Source organism: Palaemon carinicauda, chromosome 31 (genome assembly GCF_036898095.1).
Source record: "Palaemon carinicauda isolate YSFRI2023 chromosome 31, ASM3689809v2, whole genome shotgun sequence".
NCBI classification, from domain to species: domain Eukaryota; kingdom Metazoa; phylum Arthropoda; class Malacostraca; order Decapoda; family Palaemonidae; genus Palaemon; species Palaemon carinicauda.
Genome location: NC_090755.1, coordinates 56009830 through 56032266, shown reverse-complemented (window position 1 = coordinate 56032266; position 22437 = coordinate 56009830). Strand labels below are relative to the sequence as shown.

Here is a 22437-nt window from a genome sequence, read left to right as displayed (position 1 = left end):
AGTTTCACACTGGGCTATTTTCCCCATTGGAGCTCTTGTATTTAAAATATCCTGCCTTTTCAACTAGCGTTGTAGCTTAACTAGTAATAATGAAAATATACTTTCTCTCTCTCTCTCTTTCTCCACCTTTATTTAACTCCGATCTATCTTTATCTCAGCCCCTCTCCTCCCCTATCGGTGGGGACTGGGGGACTCCCCTGGATAGGGGGGAGAGGGACCCCGTCCGATAGTGAGGATTGAGTAGTCGCCAGGATTGCCAGGTTTCCCAAAAGATAAAAGGCCAACGTTTGATCAACTGCACCTTTAAAAGGCCAACCTAAGAGTAGAAAAATGCTGAAAATATAGCATTTAAAGCTAACCAATTTCAAAAACGCCAAATTTAGGTATCTAGCACGAAAAAAGGCTTAATTTGGAGTTTTCTGTCTCGAAAAAGGCCAACCTGGCAACCCTGGTAGTCGCTGTTGTTTATGTCGTGGCGAACTTAGTTCTAGTTGTGAAGTTGTGACAGTTTCGTAGACAGAAAAGAATATAGGAAACTATGGAAGTTATGCCAGACGACTATACCGAAACGGACCAAGTTACAGATTTATGGTCGTTCGTGAGAACAGTAAGTCTGTAATGTTAATTTAATTGAAATGAATGCGGTTTTATTGCTTGTAAAAGCGAATGTGGTTTAGGCAGTTTTCCTTTGCTACCTTTCTCAAGGCTACCGTACGGAAGTATATATTTGATATGCAAAGACAACCATTTTTATTTACGAATGATATATAGAAATAACTGATTTTGACATGGGTTTGTGATGTTCTATTAATTCAAGGCCTTGCGAGACGTGAAAGTGCTTGCGTGACAAGATGCCTATGTGGCCCACAAGCAAATCAATTACCGTGTTTTCTTCCTTCTTATCTTATGTCAGTTGTATTTAGCCATAGAATGGTGGTAAGGGCCTACATTATCATTGGTCATTTTTTATTCTTAGGATAATATTATAGTTCCAAGCAAGGCCAATTTCACTAGGCATATTTTAAGGCACTGAACTAATGTAGGGTTCATCAGTAAATTGAAGGGTAAATTTATAGAAAAACACAGGACAACATTCCTAAGAAAAAAAAAAGCATTTGCTACTGTAAATTATGTGCTTTCAATGAATTTGACCTTTATTTCAACTGCAAATAAGCCATTCTACCATTATGGACCCTCCCCCCCCCCTCCAAGGAGTTTTTGTAGTTCAATGGGGCAGACCGGGTGTAGAATTTCAAGTTATGACTGAAAACCCACATTTTAAAAGGGAATAAGAATACAAGACCACCACCTAACTTAAGGTTCTCCACCTGACCTAACCTAGGAGTCGTATTTACCTCCCGGGGACTACAATTAATATGAAAGTTTGGTATTACAGGTTCTCATTTTGAACAGAAAATATATGTTTTCCTGTAGTAAGTAACATTATTTGACCAAATTTGACCTTCATTTCAACCGCAAACATACAGAAAAACCAATTCGACTAACTTTAAGTAGCCGAACTGTTTGCTGTTATTACGGATGAAATGAAGGTGAAAACCGGGTGAATCACGTTATTTTCTACAGGAAAACATATATTTTCTGTTAAAATTTTTAAATATAATGTTTTGTTATATATATATATTGTGTTAAAATGTTTAAATATAATGACGTTCAAATTTTGTGTCACTTCATTCACGTATGTACTGCGAACGTTAACATTAGCAACGTTACACAGCGTTACCAACGTTATGATGTCATTGCTAACGTTAGAAATGCTACGGTAATATTAGCATGCGTATTTTAAAGAATTTTTTTCAATATTAATCTTACCCGATAATCATGTAGCTGTCAACTCCGTTGCCCGACAGAATTCTACGGAAGGGATACGCCAGCGATCGCTATACAAGAGGGGGGTGTACTCACAAGCGCCACCTGTGGCCAGGTACTGCAGTACTTCTTGTTGACACCACCTCAATTTTTCCTCTGTCGTGCCTCCGGCTAGACCTACATGGATACGCTGTTGATTCTGGAGTTTTTTGCTCACGATTTGGTGATGTATTTGCTCTAGAGTTTAGCTTTCGCTATTCAGGAAGTTTTATCATTAGCTTAGCTAGCTTTTGGAATTAATTTGATTAATTATGGTGACGAAGAGAGTATGAACTCTCTTTCACTTTTAAATGGCCGACCCTTCCCTTAGACGGAAGTGTTGGTGTCTAAGAGAGTATAGACTCTCTTTCTTAATTTTGCTTAACAAAAGTTATAGATTTTTTTTTTATCTCTCCGCCTTTTATAGGCCTCTTCGATTAACTTCCTTTTATTATAAACTTATTAAAATTAATTTTTATATTTGTTTATATTCGACCTTTCCTAATAGTAGGCGGTCTTTTCTTGGTACCGAAGTTAATTAACATTGAGCCCGTCATTTCGGTTTTACCTGTTAACATATTATGCTATTTTAATGTTTTTGAAAGAATTTCTTTGATAGTCTCGTACTGTTTTCTAAGTTGAACTAACGTTTTGTTTTGTCTCTGCAGTTGTTGACGTTCAGAACGTTCAACTTGCGCTCTATCGTTACGATAGAGAGAGAATTTTCACGGTGTCACGTTGCAGTAAGAGTAACCGTTTCTAGCGTTTTGTTCATTCTTTCTTAGCTTAATGGTTTTAATTCTAATAAAGGAACTTTTTATTTGGGAAATATTTCAGTTTTTTTCCTTTAACAATAATATGTTTTAACGATATATATGATTGGGCTCTTCTCTCAGGTTCTAAGTCAAGAGAGAGAGAGAGAGAGAGATAGAGACGGAGGGAGAGAGAGCTGGATAAACGTTTCGTTCAAGCGAGTAACGTTGTTATCGTTTTTGCTCTTCTCCCTAGTCTCTTTAGGGGAAGAAGGTAAACGTTTCTAGAGTTTTATTCTTGTTCTCAAGCTTTATGCGGTGAGAGATTTTAAACGTAGTTTATTTGATCTAGTGTTTAGTCTCTTTCCAGCCACTGAATTATTTATCTTTCATTAGATTTTTCTGTTACATTGTAATTCTGTTTTCGCAATTACTAACTTTTAAGGAAGGATAGAATTGCGTGTTTCAGGTACAAACCACTTAAAGTTTCGAGTTCAGTGAAATAAGTGCAAACAGAAAATCAAAAGTGATAAGTGATTAGCACAAAGTGTGTCAGTGTTGTGCGTGAGGGTACTTCTGTGCGTGCCAGTCGTCCTCCCAGTCCGGGACCTCTTGCAAGCTCCCAAGCCCAGGGGAGAAGCAATGTCGAAGGGCAAAAGGGTTCGGCAGGCCTTGATCGGCGCACAGAAGTATCCTCGGTGGTTGCGGGCGTGTCTTACAGAGACCGTCACTCCCACCCGCAGACGATTGAGCCCTTATTTTGCTCGTCTGCAGAAGAAATTTCGGGGAGAAAACGCTGGACTCAGGTCTCAAGACCTCTTAAACGTAAAGTCCAGACCTCTAGAGTTCAACAACCCGGATGCAGTCATTGGGTTAGCTCTGACTCTCCGCAGTCATCAGGTGACTGCACACCTCCTAAGAGAGGTAAGGCGATGCCTCTTCTGTTAAGGCTTTGCCTCAACAGACCTTATCGTCTGTTGATCCCAAGATGACTTTGCTGCAGTCCATGCAGTCGCAGCTTGCGGTCTTAATGCGTGAGTTTCAGGCTGAGAAGGTTACACCTCCTCCTGCGAGCGCTCCGCCTCACCGCAGTCCAGTCTGCCAGGCGTACGAGGTTGAGGTTCCTCAAGCTACCTTACCGCGTTCGGAGTTGCCAGTTACCAGCGTTGTGCAGCAACCTCAACCTTCCTTAAGGCAACCTCAACAATGGGAGCAGGAGTCTTATGCCTTGAGGCAAGATTTTCTTGCAGTTAGACCATCTTCGAGGCAACAACCTTTTGAGGTACGACAACCTCTACCATCCTTGAGGCAGCCACCTCAGCTCTCGCAGCTGCTACCTCAACTTTCCTCAAGGCGAGAGCCTCAACTCTTGAGGCTAGCTCCTCAGGAACCTCAACTCGTGAGACAGGAACTGCGTTCTGCGCAGCCGCTACCTCAACTCTCGCAGCTCACACCTCAAGAACCTCAACTCGTGAGTCAAGAGCCTCTCTCTGCGCAGCCACCTCAACCCTTGAGGCAAGCGCAACTCTTAAGGCAGGAACCTCATGCTATGAGTCAGCCACCTCAACGCATGCATCTGCCACTTTCTCCTCAACTTGAGCCTCTTCCCATTCAACTTTGAAATAACAAATGACAATAATAACACCTCATTACTTTCATAACTTGCATTTGTAATCATATACATGTATGCCTACACAAACATTATGATAATGGAGGTTATTCGTATTACTTAAATAAAAAAAAATATATATGTATTCCTTGCAATATATTTTTAACAAAATCGCAAAATATGGCAAAATATCTTCAAAACAAAAATGAATCATGAGTTATGAATGTAATGTAAATATTATGTTGATATTAAAACCCCATGCAAGCATGCATGAAGTAATGCAGTGTTGCCAACAGGGCGAGTTTCCCTTTCCTGAGGTGAAGTAGATTATAGTACGTATATTTAGTGCAGCTTAATTCTACGATTATCATGCCGGCTATCAAATTCATCAACAAAACAGTCTAAATCAATTCCCTCGGCACGTGCACTTTCAATGGACAGTAATGCGATATTACTCAATCTAGCACTGGTCATGGAATTTCTGAGAAATGTTACACGCCATGCAACATGCTCTGCTTACCTTACAGCATGCTCTACATACAGCATGCTCTGCATACAGCATGCTCTGCATACAGCATGCTCTGCATACCTTACCGCATGCTTCTCAGTCACACATCTTTGGTTGTTGCCAACTCACTAGACTGTCAAGCAGTTTCATAACGTTGCCTTCTAGTCTGCTGCTTTTGCACCAGTGAAACCCTCACTGAGAGAACTTAGCTTTTCTCGGATATGGTCCCTGTAGATGAGAAAGTGCTTTTCTCCCTCCTTCTGATATTCCCTTGAGGACTCTGTCATTTGGAGAGGAGCCTTTAGCTGCGTAGCCTCCTATGGACTTTTATTTAAGCATAACATGCTTCCAGGGAAGGTAATGGTTCCACTTCAGTCGCTAACCCCGTCTGTTACCACACCTGCTCCCATAGACCTTGAGCTGTGTTGCAAGTCATGCAGTCCAAGCTTAGTCCTTGTTAGAGGATTTTTTGTTTACGGAGTCAGTGTGTCACTGGGAAGACGTTCAACAACCAGCAGAAGTGACTTGTTGTGACGCAGTGCGGCAACCTCAGCAACCCGATAAGGAGTTGTCTGTACGACCCAGACAGTCTAGACAGCTTCGGGTTGTCACTGTACTTCCTCGCTTCCCCATGGTTGACAGTTCACAGACTGTGCAGCAGTACCATGATCTTGTGTCCGGCTCCGTCAGACGACTGGCTTTTAAGAGCTCCCACAAGTCGTCGCTGTCTGGAGATTCTCAGATGGACTATGGATCTGACCAAGGAACTGGGCCTCCTGGTCAATTTTGAGGAGTCTCAGCTCGTCCCATCCCAGACCATTGTCTACCTGGGTATGGATCTTCAGAGTCGAGCTTTTCGGGCTTTTCCGTCGGCCCCAAGGATCTTCCAAGCCCTAGAATGCATCCAGAGCATGCTGAGAAGGAACCGATGCTCAGTCAGGTAGTGGATGAGTCTAACAGGGACACTTTCATCGCTGGCCCTGTTCATCGTGTTAGGGAGACTCCACCTCCCCCCCCTTCAGTATCATCTAGCTGCTCACTGGATAAAGGACATGACGCTAGAGACGGTCTCAGTTCCTGTTTCCGAAGAGAGGAGGTCTTCTCTCGCGTGGTGTAAGAACAGCTTTCTTCTCAAGGAAGTCTACCTTTGGCTGTTCAGAAACCCGACCGCCGTCTCCTCTCGGACGCATCAGACACGGGCTGGGGTGCGACTTTGGACGGACAGGAATGCTCGGGAACATGGAATCAGGAGCAAAGGACACTTCACATCAATTGCAAGGAGTTGTTGGCGGTTCTTCTGGCCTTGATAAACTTCAAGTCCCTCCAGCTTAACAAGGTGGTGGAGGTGGACTCTGACAACACCACAGCCCTGGCTTACATCTTCAAGCAGGGAGGGACTCTTTCGTGGAAGTTGTTCTAGATCGCAAGGGACCTCCTCATCTGGTCAAAAGATCGAAAGCTCACGCTGGTAACGAGGTTCATTCAGGGCGGTATGAATGTCATGGCAGATCGCCTCAGCCGGAGGGGTCAGGTCATCCCCACAGAGTGGACCCTTCACAAGAATGTTTGCAGCAGACTTTGGGCCCTGTGGGGTCAGCCAACCATAGATCTGTTCGCTACCTCGATAACCTAGAGACTCCTGTTGTATTGTTCTCCGATTCCAGACCCAGCAGCAGTTCACGTGGATGCTTTTCTGCTGGATTGGTCCCATCTCGACCTGTATGCATTCCCGCCGTTCAAGATTGTCAACAGGGTACTTCAGAAGTTCTCCTCTCGCAAAGGGACACGGCTGACGTTGGTTGGCTCCGCTCTGGCCCGCGAGAGAATGGTTCATAGAGGTACTGCAATGGCTGGTCGACATTCCCAGGACTCTTCCTCTAGGAGTGAACCTTCTACGTCAACCTCACGTAAAGAAGGTACACCCAAACCTCCACGCTCTTCGTCTGACTGCCTTCAGACTTTCGAAAGACTCTCAAGAGCTAGGGGCTTTTCGAAGGAGGCAGCCAGAGCGATTGCCAGAGCAAGGAGAACATCCACTCTCAGAATCTATCAGTCTCAAGGGGAAGTCTTCCGTAGCTGGTACAAGACCAATGCAGTTTCCTCAACCAGTACCACTGTAACCCAGATTGCTGACTTCCTGTTACATCTAAGGAAAGTAAGATCCCTTTCAGCTCCTACGATCAAGGGTTACAGAAGTATGTTGGCAGCGGTTTTCCGCCACAGAGGCTTGGATCTTTCCACCAACAAAGATCTACAGGACCTCCCTAGGTCTTTTGAGACCTCAAAGGAACGTCGGTTGTCCACTCCAGGCTGGAATCTAGACGTGGTCCTAAGGTTCCTTATGTCATCAAGATTTGAACCTCTCCAATCAGCCTCTTTTTAGGACCTCACATTAAAAACTCTTTTCCTCGTGTGCTTGACAACAGCTAAAAGAGTAAGTGAGATCCACGCCTTCAGCAGGATCATTGTTTTCACATCTGAAACGGCTACATGTTCCTTGCAGCTCGGTTTTTGCTAAACGAGCTTCCTTCACGTCCTTGGCCTAAGTCGTTCGAGATCCCAAGCCTGTCCAACTTGGTGGGGAATGAACTGGAGAGAGTACTTTGCTCAGTTAGAGCTCTTAGGTACTATCTAAAAAGGTCTTAACCTTTACGAGGACAATCAGAAGCCTTATGGTGTGCTATCAAGAAACCTTCTTTTCCAAGGTCTAAGAACTCAGTTTCTTACTATTCAGGCTTCTGATTAGGGAAGCACATTCTCATCTGAAGGAAGAAGACCTTGCTTTGCTGAAGGTAAGGACACATGAAGTGGGAGCTGTGGCTACTTCAGTGGCCTTCAAACAGAACCGTTCTCTGCAAAGTGTTATGGATGCAACCTATTGGAGAAGCAAGTCAGTGTTCGCATCATTCTATCTCAAAGATGTCCAGTCTCTTTACGAGTACTGCTACACCCTGGGACCATTCGTAGCAACGAATGCAGTAGTAGGCGGGGGCTCAGCCACTACATTCCCATAATCCCATAACCTTTTAACCTTTCTCTTGAATACTTTTTATGGGTTGTACGGTCGGCTAAGAAGCCTTCCACATCCTTGTTGATTTGGCGGGTGGTCAATTCTTTCTTGAGAAGCGCCGAGGTTAAAGGTTGTGATGAGGTCCTTTAGTATGGGTTGCAGCCCTTGATACTTCAGCACCTTAGAGTTGTTCAGCCTCCTAAGAGGAACGCTGCGCTCAGTAAGGAAGACGAACTTATTTAAGGCAGAGTAATGGCTCAAGTCGACTTCCTTACCAGGTACTTATAATTTCATTGTTATTTTGAATAACTGATAATATGAAATACGGGATACTTAGCTTCTTGATATACATGTACACTGGTTTTCACCCACCTCCCTGGGTGTGAATCAGCTACATGATTATCGGGTAAGATTAATATTGAAAAATGTTATTTTCATTAGTAAAATAAATTTTTGAATATACTTACCCGATAATCATGATTTAATTGACCCACCCTTCCTCCCCATAGAACCAGTGGACCGAGGAAAAATTGAGGTGGTGTCAACAAGAAGTACTGCAGTACCTGGCCACAGGTGGCGCTTGTGAGTACACCCCCCTCTTGTATAGCGATCGCTGGCGTATCCCTTCCGTAGAATTCTGTCGGGCAACGGAGTTGACAGCTACATGATTATCGGGTAAGTATATTCAAAAATTTATTTTACTAATGAAAATAACATTTTCCATATACCCTTTACACAATATATAAAAAGGTACAAAACCTAACAAACCCACCTAACCTAACCTAGAAGTTCATAACATTAGCAACACTATATATAATGGTTCTTGTTCCGCTACTACTTCGCTTACGTTCGCAGGAAAATAAAACATCAAGCTCGTATGTACTGGCAAGCGGTAATGTTGAGCTGCGTACGATAACATTAGCAACTCTAAATGTAATGGTTCTAGTTCTGACATCGGCTCGCTTACGCTCATAGGAAAATAAAACATCAAGCTCGTATGCACTGGCAAGCGGTAATGATGAGATGCTCTCGCTAACAAAATAGTAAAACTAACTCATTAAAATTAAAGAAATTAATGACTTACTTTTATGACAGCGACAACGAAACTTGTGGGTCACGATGGTGTTGTGACTGTGAGACTGTGGCGTCTTAACTACTTTGTCTTAGTTTAGTACTGCACTTGGAACACTGTAAACGTTGGTCTATTACATTACGAGATTTCAGAAAATTATCAACATTGGAATTCACCAAAATACTTTCAAGTATGGATTACTGCAGTCGTTACAATTTTCTAAGAGTTCCATCATAAAATACGCAAAAAGACATCACTTGAACTAACAAAGACCTGACTTGGACAAAGGTTTCCACGGAAAAGGGTTTGTGGGAAGGTGGGGGTAGGGAAATATTAACCCCCCATGCAAACTTTCCATACGTATAGGTTCGTGATTGGTTAACGGAAAAGCAACGGAGTCTAGAGAGTAAACATGAATGAACCAGAATGGGAAACTTGTCTAGAGCAAGTATTTATGTGAAATCTGGGAGTGACAAGGTAATAACAAAATGTATAAAAGTAATATAGAAAGATAAAATGGAGTGTATGATAAATAATATTTGATGGGAATATAAAAGGAGGTGATTTTTTAGGTATCGGATAATAAAACGAGTAATACTGTACTGTGGTCAAACGTAATATGTATATGAGAGTATTACATAAAAGGGATGGTAATACAGTAGTTGTACTGGTTCAAGTCATATACTGTACATGAATAAAGCGTGTGAAGTCGAATAGTTAAATTTGACGTTTAGAGAAGAAGAAATCTTATTGGTGGAGTCTATGCAAAGGGGGGTGTGGGGTAGATTATGCGTAGAAGGTCGAAACCTGCTATGTACAAACGAACGAACGAGAGCGACTACAAGCAAACCGTAGAATGACAAAAATAAATGAAAAACATTGTTAATGTTAGCATGTTACGCTAACATTGCCGCAGCTCAATATTACCGTATTTTTTCATGAGACGTAGCCTTTGCAACGGCGCCTCCAAAGTTTATCCTTTTATACTGTTTTGTCCTTTCCTCCGTTTATTATACATACAAGAATGTAATGTATAGAGAAGAAAAGGCTTGTTTGTTCCGTAACTGGAATACAAACCACGCTATTTAATAGGGGTATTACTTTCGGCGTAGCTGAAATGACGAGCCATTAAGATTTAACGAGGGTTTACTACCCACACCGCTAGTTATCGGGGGTAGGGGAGGGTAGCTTGCTACACCCCCACCCACCCCCCAACACACACCTGTGCTATATCTCACTTTGCTCTCGGCTCGGATGGTAGTCGGACGTGTCCGCTGTCATCCTCGCCGTCATTGGCAGCCATTAATGCTTTTTTGCTTTTTCTTTGACAGTTTTGTGTGTGAAGTTGGCCTCTGCTATTATGCGCACCTGCCCTGGATTCCCCGACCGCCCCTGTGTAACATTCATGTCGGCGGTCGAGACCGATCCTCACGCCCTTTGTCCTTCCTGTAGGGGCCAACGGTGTGATAGCGATAACAAGTGTAGGGAGTGGTCTATCTCCCAGTGGGAGAGGTTTTTGCGGCGACGGAAGAAGAAGTCCAAACGGGATATTTATCCTTCGAAGGTTTCTTTGAAAGGAGAAAAACCTAAGGCTTCTTCTTCCGTTGCTCAAACCTCCTCTGAACCTCCCACTCGGTCGGTCTCTTTCGAGAGACCGTCGAGTGATAGCGTAGACCGTTGTACTGTTTACCAAACTCGGGGTTCGAGAGATGGCGTTGCTTCCCCTTGCGAAGCAACTCCACCTCTCCCCCGGGGGAGGATTTGTCACTAATCCCTCTATTTCAGCTTTGGTCTTCCTTGGGGCTCGAGGGTTCGCCCTCCAAGGAAGTCTTACTTGACTACATCCGATTGGGTGCCGCTGTCGATTGTCGACGTTGTGGTGTCAGAGGTATCCAATGTGGTATCACCCATCACCTCTGCCTCTTCAAACCCTACGATAGCTGACGGCTTAGTTTCTCCCGGTCCTGTTCAACCAACGAGGGAGAAACTAAGTCCAACAGTCTCTCCTGCTAGTGTTTCTTCCCCTCGGGGGAGTTCACTTACAGAGACTCCTCTTCGGAGGACTGCAGAAGGTCAGCTTGCTGGTCCTACGGCCCCCAGAGGGCGTATTCGTCGCAAGGCTTGCCTTCCTCTTCGCCAGAGAGGCCTTCCTTCACCTGCGGTGAGGAGGCGCCTCTTTGGTTCTACATCTTCGTTGCAGTCCCCCGCAGAGGAGCCTCGTCATCGATCACCGACTGTTCCTGCTTTGGTCCTGGACCTTTCTGCGGATCGTTCGCGATCCCCTTCGGTGGAAGGTCGTCCTTTCAAAGGACACGTCGACCTTCCACTGGACAGACCTGCCGACCTGCCGTCGCCCTTCCTGGATGCAGATGCGCGCTACACGCCAACGAAACCTGACTTCCACGCTCATCAGGCCTCGTCAACTAACCCTAATACAGGGCATCAAGGGCGTATGCGCCAACGCGCGCATACATCCTATACACACTATGCACGCACTCATGAGCATACGCGCCCACGTTCTCCTGCACGCCAGGCTTTGCCTGAGCAGACAGACGCACGCCCACGCCCAGCTGCGCGCCAACCCTCACCTGCGCGCCATTAACCTCCTGCGTGCCAGCGCTCCCCTACGCACCAGCGCCCCCCTACGCACCAGCGCTCTCCTGCACGCCAGCGCCCACGCCCAGCAGTCATCTCTCCTGCGTCCCCACGATCTTCTGATCTGGGCGTTGTTGGGAAGTCAACTAGGTTGACTTCTCCCACGCGCCAGCACTCGCCTGTGAGCCAGCTTTCGCCATTGCGCCGACACGCGCCATCACCTGCACGCATCCACGAGGATATGCGCGCGCGGGCTCACCCCTCCTCTCCTGCAGTTGCGCGCCCATGAGCAGCACAGGCTTCAACTGCGTGCCCGCGCGCCAGAGGTCTTTCTCCTGCGCGCGCTCGCCCTACGACTGCTTCAGACACATGCGAACTCTCGCCCGCGCACTCAACGCCTTGATCCTGCGCGCCCACAGTCTCCCGCATGCGCTCCTGTGCGCCCACAGTCTCCCGCACGCGCTCTTGTGCGCCATCAGTCTCCCGCACGCATCAGCAGTCTCCTGCGCGCGATTCCCGGTATTCTCCCTCGCGCGAGCACCATTATGCGCCCCCGCGCGGGCGTCAATATCCTCCCGCGCGCGAGACTGCTGAATTATGCACGGCAAGGTCGCCATCGCCTCATTTCCCTCCCTGCAAACGCATAACAGCGCGCATTGTTGCGGAAGGGAAACATCTAGAGGGGTCCAGGATCCCTAAGCCTTTCCAGGCAAACCCACCAATAAGAACTCCTCCCAGGGATCCTTAGATTCCTGTCCCTCCAAAGGGTGTATCTGACAGCACGTCTGTCAGTCAACAGCCTTGGTTTGATGCACCAATCAGAGCCGTTACACAGGCGTTCAAGCCTGTTTTCTCTGAATTAGGTCACAGATCCTAGGTTGTTTCCACCCCTTTGAAGAGAAAAAGAGGAGTTCCAGAAACGGTATCTTCTCCGAGGGCTAAGTTGACTCCACGCAAGCCTTCGAGGCAGGTTCCTTCTTTCCCCCAGACTATCTCTCCTTCCCTGTTGGGCGAAGATTTCCCGTCCTCAGGGGAATCACGTGAGGTGAGACTTTCCCCCATCACACCAATGGGGGAAACCTCTCCTCGCGCTGAGATGTCTTCTCAGGGGGCTGGAAGGAACTTACTATCTTCATCAATGTTAGAGTCCTACATCCTTCCCGGGAAGGAGTCTAAGGACTCTAAGACATTACCAAAGTCCTCTACAAGGACCAGGACTGAGCCAACTAGCCACTCAGAGAACGTCCGTGACTCTCCCCAAGAAGAGCCTTTGGGGACAGGAGACTTCGCTGCAAGTCCTACGTCAAGAGGAGAACAGCAAGAGTCAGAACATGCGTTTTGGCAAGTTCTGACTCTAATGAGGGCTCTCAACCAGTTTTCCGACCCAGAAATCCCTCCTCGAGAGGGCAAGGACACGGTTTTGGACCGTGTATTCGGTACTCAGAAACCTTCTAAGACCAGTGCAGCTCTGCCCTGGTCTCAATGGGTTGAGAGTAACAGAGACAAGATTGCTGTACAGCTCTCTGAGATGTCCTCCTCCAACCGTTCCAGTACCACCAACAAGCTCCTGCCACCTCCTCGCGTACAGCAGAGGAGGTACTTCGAGATCCTTGAGGAGCCTTGTTTAGCTCTTCCGCTTCACCACTCGTTGGAATAGCTTACCAGGGGAGTCCCTCTTGAGACTCTCCAACCGGCAGGTCTCATTCTTAGCAACCGAGATCTTTAACCAGGAGAAAGTTGCGAAGTGTGCTATGCAAGCCACTTTGTGGCTCGACATATGGTTGGGGACCTTAGGTATCCTGATACGTTCTGAGGACTTCTCCAAAGAACGTACCAGGAAAGCTATGGAGACTTTTCTACTCTCAGGTACTCGCGCAATCGAGTTTCTGGCCCACCAAGTCTCGAACTTGTGGGCAAACACCATCCTGAGACGTCGGCATGGGGTAGCTGAGAGATTCCATCAGAAGGTCCCTAGCACCGAGATAAATAGGCTCAGACATTCTTCTTTAGAGGGATCCATCCTGTTTGAGCCTAAGGATGTGGAACAGGCTGCTGAGAGGTGGAGGAAGTCCCATCAAGACTCCCTCCTTCATAGGGCTTTAACATCTAAGCCTTATAAGCCTCCAGCACCTCATCAGTCCCGTCCAGCCAAGACCGCTAAAACGACGACAGCAGCGAAAACCGTGGTGTCTAAGCCCTTTCCTGTCAAGGATAGGAAAGGTAAAAAGTCCTCCAGGGGAGGCAAGAATCCTAGAGGGAGCAGCCGAGGCTGCAAACCCTAGGATTGGCAGTCCCCTTGCATGTCCACCAGTGGGGGGATGCCTACAAAGTTGCTCAGACAGGTGGAAGCAAATCGGGGCCGATTCCTGGACGATTTCCATGATCAGTCAGGGATATCGCGTCCCGTTCACAAAATCTCTACCTCCCCTGTCGACGAATCCAGTGTCATTGAGCTCCCTTGCCATGGGATTGGCAAGGGGGCAAGGCCTTCGGGCAGAAGTCCAGACCCTGTTGAAGAAGGGCGCTCTCCAAGAGGTCCTCGACGAGTCTCCAGGCTTCTTCAGTCGACTCTTTCTTGTAAAGAAGGCGTCTGGAGGCTGGAGACCAGTCATCGACCTCTCAGCTCTGAACAAGTTTGTCAAGCAAACTCCGTTCAGCATGGAGACGCTGGACACGGTCAGACTAGCAGTAAGACCGCAAGACTTCATGTGTACACTGGACCTAAAGGACGCGTACTTCCAGATCCCAGTCCATCCATCTTCAAGGAAGTACTTAAGATTCAGCCTAGACAGCAAAAAGTACCAGTTCAAGGTGCTGTGCTTCGGTCTCTCCACAGCACCACAAGTTTTCACCAGAGTGTTCACCCTAATATCATCGTGGGCACACAGGATCGGCATCCGTCTCCTCCGTTATCTGGACGACTGGTTAATCCTAGCAGACTCGGTGTCATCCCTTCTTCAACACCGAGACAAACTTCTGAGACTTTGCCAGGATCTGGGGATCATGGTAAATCTCGAGAAGTCCTCACTGCTTCCCACTCAAAGACTGGTGTACCTAGGTATGATTATAGACACCAATCTCCACAAAGCCTTCTCATCAGACGACAGGATAGCAAGGCTGAGGAAGGTCGCAAACCCTTTTCTCAGACGAGAAGAACTTACAGTCTAATCGTGGTTACATCTCCTCGGTCACCTTTCATCGCTGGTTCGTCTAGTTCCCAACGGTCGCCTCAGGATGAGATCCCTCCAGTGGTGACTCAAGTCCCGGTGGAATCAAGGTTACGATTCCCCGGATGTCCAGATCCCCATGGGACCTGCGGAATTGACGGACCACCAGTGGTGGGTGGCAGACGAGAACCTATGAAAAGGAGTGGATCTTCTCGTCCTCCCCCCAGATTTGATGCTGTTTTCGGACGCTTCAAAGAAAGGGTGGGGGGCCCACGTGCTGCACCACACGACCTCAGGCCTTTGGTCAGAGTCAGAAAAGTATCTCCATATAAATCTCCTAGAGATGAAGGCCGTCTTCCTGGCCCTTCAACAGTTCCAACAGTACCTGGCAAGTCACTCTGTGGTGGTTATGAGCGACAACACCACAGTAGTGGCCTACATCAATAAACAAGGAGGTACTTTTTCGCAGCAACTATCCCATCTAGCAGTAGAGATACTGAGATGGGCCGAAATCCACTCAATAGCACTATCGGCTCGCTTCATTCCAGGCAAAAGGAATGTGCTCGCTGACAATCTGAGCTGAGCATCTCAGATAGTGAGTACCGAGCGGTCTTTGGATCATCTAGTAACGAACAAAGTCCTGAACTTCAGGCTTCCGCTGTGCTGTTCCCCAGTCCCAGACCCTAAGGCTCTCTGGCAAGATGCTTTCCATCAACGGTGGGACGACATCGACTTTTACACCTTTCCCCCGTTCTGTCTGATGAGGAGGGTACTCAACAAGACCAGAACATCGGTCAATCTTTCAATGACCCTCATAGCTCCGCTATGGCATCACACGGAATGGTTCCCGGACCTTCTGTAACTCCTAACGGAGCTACCAAGAGAACTTCCTCCATGACACAATCTTCTCAAACAACCACATGCCAACATCTTCCACAAAGCCATAGGTTCACTACAACTTCACGCCTGGAGACTATCCAGCATCTCCTCTCTGAGAGGGGATTTTCGCAGCAAGTTGCTGTCAGGATGTCTGGACACCTGCGAAAGTCTTCTGCAGCAGTCTATCAGGCAAAGTGGAAAGTCTTTTGTGGTTGGTGTCGTGGAAGGGGTATCTCTCCACTAGATGCCACTATTCCAACAACAGCGGAGTTCCTCGTGTATTTGTGTGAATAAATGCGCCTTTCAGTCTCGGCAGTGAAAGGCTATCGCTCAGCCTTAAGTCTAGCCTTCAGGCTGAAAGGAATGTACATTTCTTCATCGCTAGAACTTTCTCTACTCATACGTAGTTATGAACTTACCTGCCCTCAGTTGGAAGTGAGACCTCCCCCATGGAACGTGGTTCGAGTTCTCAGGTCTCTTAAGAGACCTCCGTATGAAGCATTATGTCAGGCATCAGATCCCCACCTAATCTGGAAGACGGTATTCCTGCTAGCTTTGGCCTCGGCCAAGCGAGTCAGCGAACTTCATGGTCTCTCGTATGACATCACCCATTCAAGGGGATGGGGGTAGGTAATGTTCAGCTTCGTCCCTGAGTTTATTGCCTAGACTCAGAATCCTGGAGTGGCGGATTCTCGATTCGACTCCTTCCGGATTTCTAGTCTCCGTTCTGTAACACATGACCCAGACCATCTCTTACTGTGCCCAGTAAGGAGTTTGAGGCTATACTGTATCTCAAAAGAACAGCTGCAGTCCATCCTCATGTGCACGCACTATTCGTCAGCACAGGAAGGACTAAGAGGAGGGCCTCCAAGAACACCATCTCTGCATGGATTCGTAGGGTAATTGACCTGGCCTTGAATCCAGATCCTCCTCTGTCACATCGCCCTAGAGCACATGATGTCAGGGGCATAGCTACGTCCCTGGCCTTCAAAAGAAATTTCTCAGTGAAGCAGGTTCTTCAAACGGGGGTGTGGAAACGCCAAACAACGCTCACAGCCCACTACCTGCAAGACATGACTCACAGGAGGCTCGATATGTTCTCTATCGGTCCTGTGGTGGCTGCACAACAGCTGGTTTAAAACCCCAAGCTCCTTATTGGACAAGTAGCAGAAGGTTGAGGGCATTGTTACCCGGTTTTAGTCTGCATGAATGAAAAGGTTTGACTGGCCCTTATTCTTTTCTTCATCATCCCCTCTCTTGGGGAAAGCAGCATCCTGGGTTCTCTGCATAGCTGACCTCAAACCACTGCAGGTAAACCATGCTCCCTTGTGTTCTTAGTATTAAGGTTAATACTGTTACGTCCCTATACCCTGAAGAGGTGGTATTGGGAAAGTCCTAGTCTACAAGTTTCCATCTAAAGAACTTCAGAACAACTTCCTAGGACGAGTCACACTTCTTCATACCTTCACACACAGCTTGCGTAGGCCGCAGTCCTTGTGTAGCAAGGCTCTAGCGAGGTGCAGGGACTCCTTATTTCTTGAGTGCTTACACACTCAAATAACAAGTCCCCGAGCAAAGCCAAAAAGCCAGAACTGGCTGGGACGTCCACCCTTCCTAATGGGTGAGTCGCCCTATAAAATAGCGTGGTTTGTATTCCAGTTACAGAACAAATTACAAATTTGTAGATAATTTGTATTTTTCCTAACTATACAAACCTTAGCTATTTAACCAAACTTGCCCGCCAGCCCTATCCCCCTTGAAGTCCTACCTCCAAGCAAAGTGAGCTCAAGCACAGGTGTGTGTGTGAGGGGGGTGGGTGGGTGGGGGGGGGGGGGTTAGCAAGCTACCCTCCCCTACCCCCGCTAACTAGCGGTGTGGGTAGTAAACCCTCGTTAAATTTCAATGGCTCGTCATTTCAGCTACGCCGAAAGTAATACCCCTATTAAATAGCCAATGTTTGTATAGTTAGGAAAAATAAAAATTATCTATGAATTTGTCATATTACAGGAGATCCTTCAATTTGGTGTGCTAGCTCACTCGAGCATTGAGACCTGTTCTGCTCTCCCTGACGCCCCCTGCTCCGGAGGAAAGACAGGAGCAGTTGAGGACAAGCACTCCTAGGAGTGACTTGTCTCAAGACCGTGGGGTCTCAGGAGGGAGTTTTGGCTTCGTTCCAGAGGCTGTGCGGATCCTCTAGCCAGGTTCGCCCAAAGGGAGGAGATGCAAACTGCCCGACCGGGAGGTTCACCTCCAGCTGTTGTGTAGTCCGACCTTCATGGGAAGGACATTTCAACACTCCCTCCTGAGTGGCAGCTCCCTCGTCTGTGAGGTAATGGGCCATTGGTAGGAAGAGGTGTTGATTGATCTCTCTTGCGAGAAGAAAGCTCTTCTCCTCTTCTCCTGAGTGGTCTCCTCCACGGAGGTTCTGTCGAAAGGTGGTAGACTCGTCCATACCACACTCCAGTCCGTAGGAGCACAGCTTTTTGGAGCTGGATGATGAGGATGTGAGGAGGTTAACATCTCCCCAACCCCCAATTTCCATCGTAGCCACTGGGCACAGTGAAGTGCTCAACGCTACACCAGATTAGTCCAACAGGCAACTTTGTAGTTCTTGTCCATCCCCCTGCAGGCGCTAAAGCGCTCAGCCCCCTTTCCTTCCTCACAGCTCGAGGTGAGAATAGCGTTGCTCCTAACTCCTTCAGGAGAACAGGAGAGCCCCTCTCCTTGACGCTCTCGGTGAGGAATGTCTTTTGTCCCCAAAAGCGGAGAAGCTCCCCGAATCGTCGTGTGCCTTCCCTCCCAGCAAGGAGGCTAGAAGAGCTTATCTGCTTGAAGCAAGAAAGCTGAAACTCATCACGAGAATGAGGCGCCTAAGCGCATGATCGAATGGACCCTTGGCAATCAAGCCTAGCTAGAGTGCCACTACCTCTTCCTCCTCGTGTTACCCAGCTAAGAGTAATCCTGTTGACGACTCTCACCTTCCCTGGGCTACTATGGATGGTAGCTCGGGAGAGGAGGAACCCTTTGACGATGGTTCGGAACAATCAGACGGAGCACTTCCAACGTCCGCCAGTTCGTAGATCACTCCTTCGGAACAAAGAGAAGCCGAATGAATCTTTTTGAAAGTTCTGGTGTGTATCAGGAAGGGGAAAAACCTGTAAGAGCCTGACTATGTTCCAACGGAGGGAAAGGATACGGTCATGGACCAGTTTTCAGGCGCGCCGAGACCCACCAGGCCCAAGGTAGCTCTACCATAGGGAAGGGGCGTCAAGGTAGCAAAGAAGAGAATAATGCCTAAGTGGCAGGTTCTTCTTGCTCTCTTCGATCGGTGGATTCCTCTAGGTTACTTCCTTTGCCTTACATAAGGCAGAGAAAGTATCACGAGGTAGTGGGAGACGACCCTTCCCTGCTACCACTGGACCCAGCGATCGTATCCTTGACCCAGTCTTCTTTGGAAAGACTGATAACGCTGCCATTCCGGTTCTCTGCTGTGGATGCGGCCAATATGGACGGGTTGCAAAGTGTTTCATGCAATCCTCTTCATGGCTGGACTATTGGTTAGGCACGATCGGCTATCTTGTCAAGAAGGAGGACTTCTCCACTCCTAAGAGTAAGGAGATGTTCTCTTTCCTTCTTTCGGGTGCAAGGATTCTCAAATTCTTGACAGTGAATGTGGATAACCAAAAAGGCAACGAGGTGCAGTCGTCTCAAGATTTCAGAGACAGGTGCCGAAGAGAGAGGCAATGAGGCTGCATAACGCCTCAATGGGGGAACCGTCCCTATTTAACGGGGAGGACATTGAGGGTGTAGCCAAGACACTCTCCTCTAACGGGTTGTCTCCTCTTGCTCTTACCAGCAGGCACCTCCAAGAAAGAGGCAACCTTCCCCAACACCTCAAGGCAGCCAGAAGAAGAGCTCTCCCAAGAAACGGGCGAAACCTCCTCGTCCCAAAGGACGTGAGAGGAAAGGCAAGAAATCCCTGCAAGGTCACCCACACTAGGGAGGGTAATCCCCCCGACCCATCCACAGGTAGGGGGATGCCTAATGAGCAGATGGCAGAGGTGGATGGACTCCGGAGCCGACTCCTGGTCGACTTCCGTATTGAGAAAGGGGTATATTGTCCTTTTCATCGACTATCCTCTTCCACTGATTCAAAATCCAACAACGACGAGGTCCTATGCCAAGGGATCGGCAAAGGACCAGGCCCCGCGGGTCAAAGTCAGGACCGTGCTAGAGAAGTATTCTCTCCAGGAGATCCTGGGAGGGTCCCCAGGCTTTTACAGTCGCTTATTTCTAGTAGAAAAAGCGTCTGGAGGCTGGAGACCTGTTATAGACCTCTCAGCCCTGAACAAGTTCGTCGTATAGTCTCCGTTCAAAATGGAGATGGCTCAGATGGCAAGACAGGCTGTCAGACCAAACGACTTCATGATCTCGTTGGACCTGAAAGGCGCTTACTTCTAGATCCCAATCCATCTGTCATCAAGGAAGTACCTGCACTTTATGATAGAAGAACATATATGCCAGTTCAAGGTGCTGTTTTTCAGCCTGTCCACAGCACCTCAAGTGTTCACAAGAGTCTTAACTCTAATGTCCACTTGGGCACACATGAACATCATTCGTCTCCTTCATTATTTAGACGCCTGTCTGAGTCTTGCAGACTTGAGGGAGAACTTTCTCCTTCATCGAGAAAAACTAATAAATTGTGAGAAGTCTCAACTACAACCAGTCAAAGATATGGTATATCTAGGAATGAGGATCAAGACCACACTAGGTAAAATCTTCCCGTCTGAGGACAGAGCGAAGAGACTGAAAGAGGTAGCCCAGGACTTCCTCGCGAGGGACGAAATGCCAGTACATTGATGACAGAAGCTGTTGGGACATCAAACTTCCCTGGAGAAGTTGGTTCCACATGGCCGCCTTTGCATTCAGTCACTTCATTGGTAGCTGAAGACCTTTTGGTCTCAGCACACGGACCCACCAGGCACTCTAGTGCCAGTGGATGCCGAGCAGAAGAGAGACCTGAGCTGGTGGGTGTCAGACACCTACCTTCTCAAGGGAGTAGACCTTCTCTCTCCTCCATCGGATTTGATGCTCTTCACGGATGCATCAATAGAAGGGTGGGGGGCTCATCTGTTACACCTGACGGGATCCGGGCTATGGTCCAAATTCGAAAGGTGGTGCCACATCAACTTCCTTAAAATGAGAGCCACTTTTCTGGCTTTCAAGCACTTCCGAGGGGCACCATGTAGTGCTGTTGAGCAACAACACTACTGTGGTAGCTCACTTAAACAAGCAAGGAGGTACTTTTTCACAGCTCCTATGTTATCTAGCAGTGGAAATTCTCAAATGGACAGAAGAGAACTCGGTAACACTAAAAGCCCACTTCTTCCCAGGCAAGATAAATGTGCTGGCAGACAATCTGAGCAGGAAGACTCAGATGGTTGATGCCGAATGGTCTTTAAATCAACAGATAGCCAACAAAGTCTTGACTTTGTAGGGTTCACCGATCATTGTTCCTTCGTGTACCCTTGTATTGTGTCAATACTGTATGTCCCCATACCTTAGCAAGGTGGTTATTAGGAATGTCTTGGTAACCTCTAAAGATTCCTATGACTCTGTGGAACTTTTACCTTGACACTTACATTGCTAGTATCATGAACACACAGCTTGAGTAGGGTGCGGACCATGCATAGCACGGTTTAAGCGAGGTGTAGGTTTCCTCCTTTTGCGTGCTAAACACAAAAAGGGGAATCCGTGGGGTAAAGCCAAAAAGCTATATTGGCAAGGACTTCAACCCTCCTAAAGGGTTAGTCATCCCCTATAAATAGCGCTGGTTTGTATGTTGCAACGGAACAAATGACAAATTTGGAAGTTATTTGTATTTTTCCTAACAATTCAAACCTGTAGCTATTTATACAGATTGGCCCACCAGCACCAGTCCCCCCTTGAGGTCCTACCTCCAAGCAAAGTGAGGCTCACAGCACAGGTACATGAGTTAAAGGGGTACAGTAGCTACCCCCTCCTGCTAATTAGCTGACGGGTGGTTAACCCTTGCTATAAATCTAATAGCTCGTCTTTCAGCTTCGCTAAAAGTAATACCTCTATAAATAGTTACAGGTTTTTATCGTTAAGAAAAATACAAATTACTTCCAAATTTGTCATTTTTAAACATGTATCACCTACATTCACTATTGCTCTACAACATTGAAATTTTTTTTGTTTGATTTGTCTAATTTATAATACTGTACAGTATGATATAGGTACTGTATGTTGACATTTTTTTCCCTTTATCAACAGATTGACTGGAGTGAGGGATGGCTTCTAGGATTGCTGGTATTCCACATTTTTCTCACAGTCTTCACCGTGATGACGAGAAATCACCACACTACTCAGGCCGTTCTCTTTGTCTTGCTTCTCATTACCGTCCGATCTTCAGAATTCATTAATGAATATGCGGCAAAGCACTGGCAATCGTTTAGCAGGCAGCAGTACTTTGACTCCCAGGGTCTCTTCATCAGTGTTGTTTTTTCAATGCCAGTTCTGTTCAACTGTATGATGATGGTGGTAGGTTGACATTTTGTGTTACTGTATTTGACACGTAAGTATTATTCACCTTCAAGGTTATGTACCTCATTTGTACTCAGGACAATTGATAATGCTTTTAATTTTTTATCATTCATAAATCTTGATAAGTTTTGTCTCACAATAGTGATTCGTATTTTGATAATGACACGTAAAAGTATGTGATTTCTACAAGAATAAAATCCTTCCTCCTTTAATAGGAGTTGTATGCTTACAGCAAAGATAGATATGGCTGTTAAAACCTACTAAGGTGGTGGGTAAGCCCCGCCTACCAAACAGGCCACTGAGCTCCCACTTTGCTTACAGCCGCTGAGTAGTACAAACCTACTGTACTTTCAGCGTCCTCATCTAGCAGTTTTAATCTTTTGATTTTTCTTTTAGGTAATTTTTGGAAAAT

General features: G+C 46.9%; 1 protein-coding gene across 1 annotated transcript in view; it reads left to right on the top strand.

Moving 5' to 3' along the window:
- Positions 1–316: 316 nt before the first annotated feature.
- The window catches only part of LOC137624415 (transmembrane protein 18-like), a 46552-nt gene continuing 24431 nt past the window's right edge, over positions 317–22437 (top strand). Inside the window, exons 1-2 of the mRNA XM_068355160.1 lie at positions 317–607; positions 21756–22022. Of these exons, the coding sequence (XP_068211261.1) occupies positions 539–607; positions 21756–22022 (336 nt within the window). The 5' untranslated portion in view covers positions 317–538. The remainder of the gene's footprint in view (positions 608–21755; positions 22023–22437) is intronic.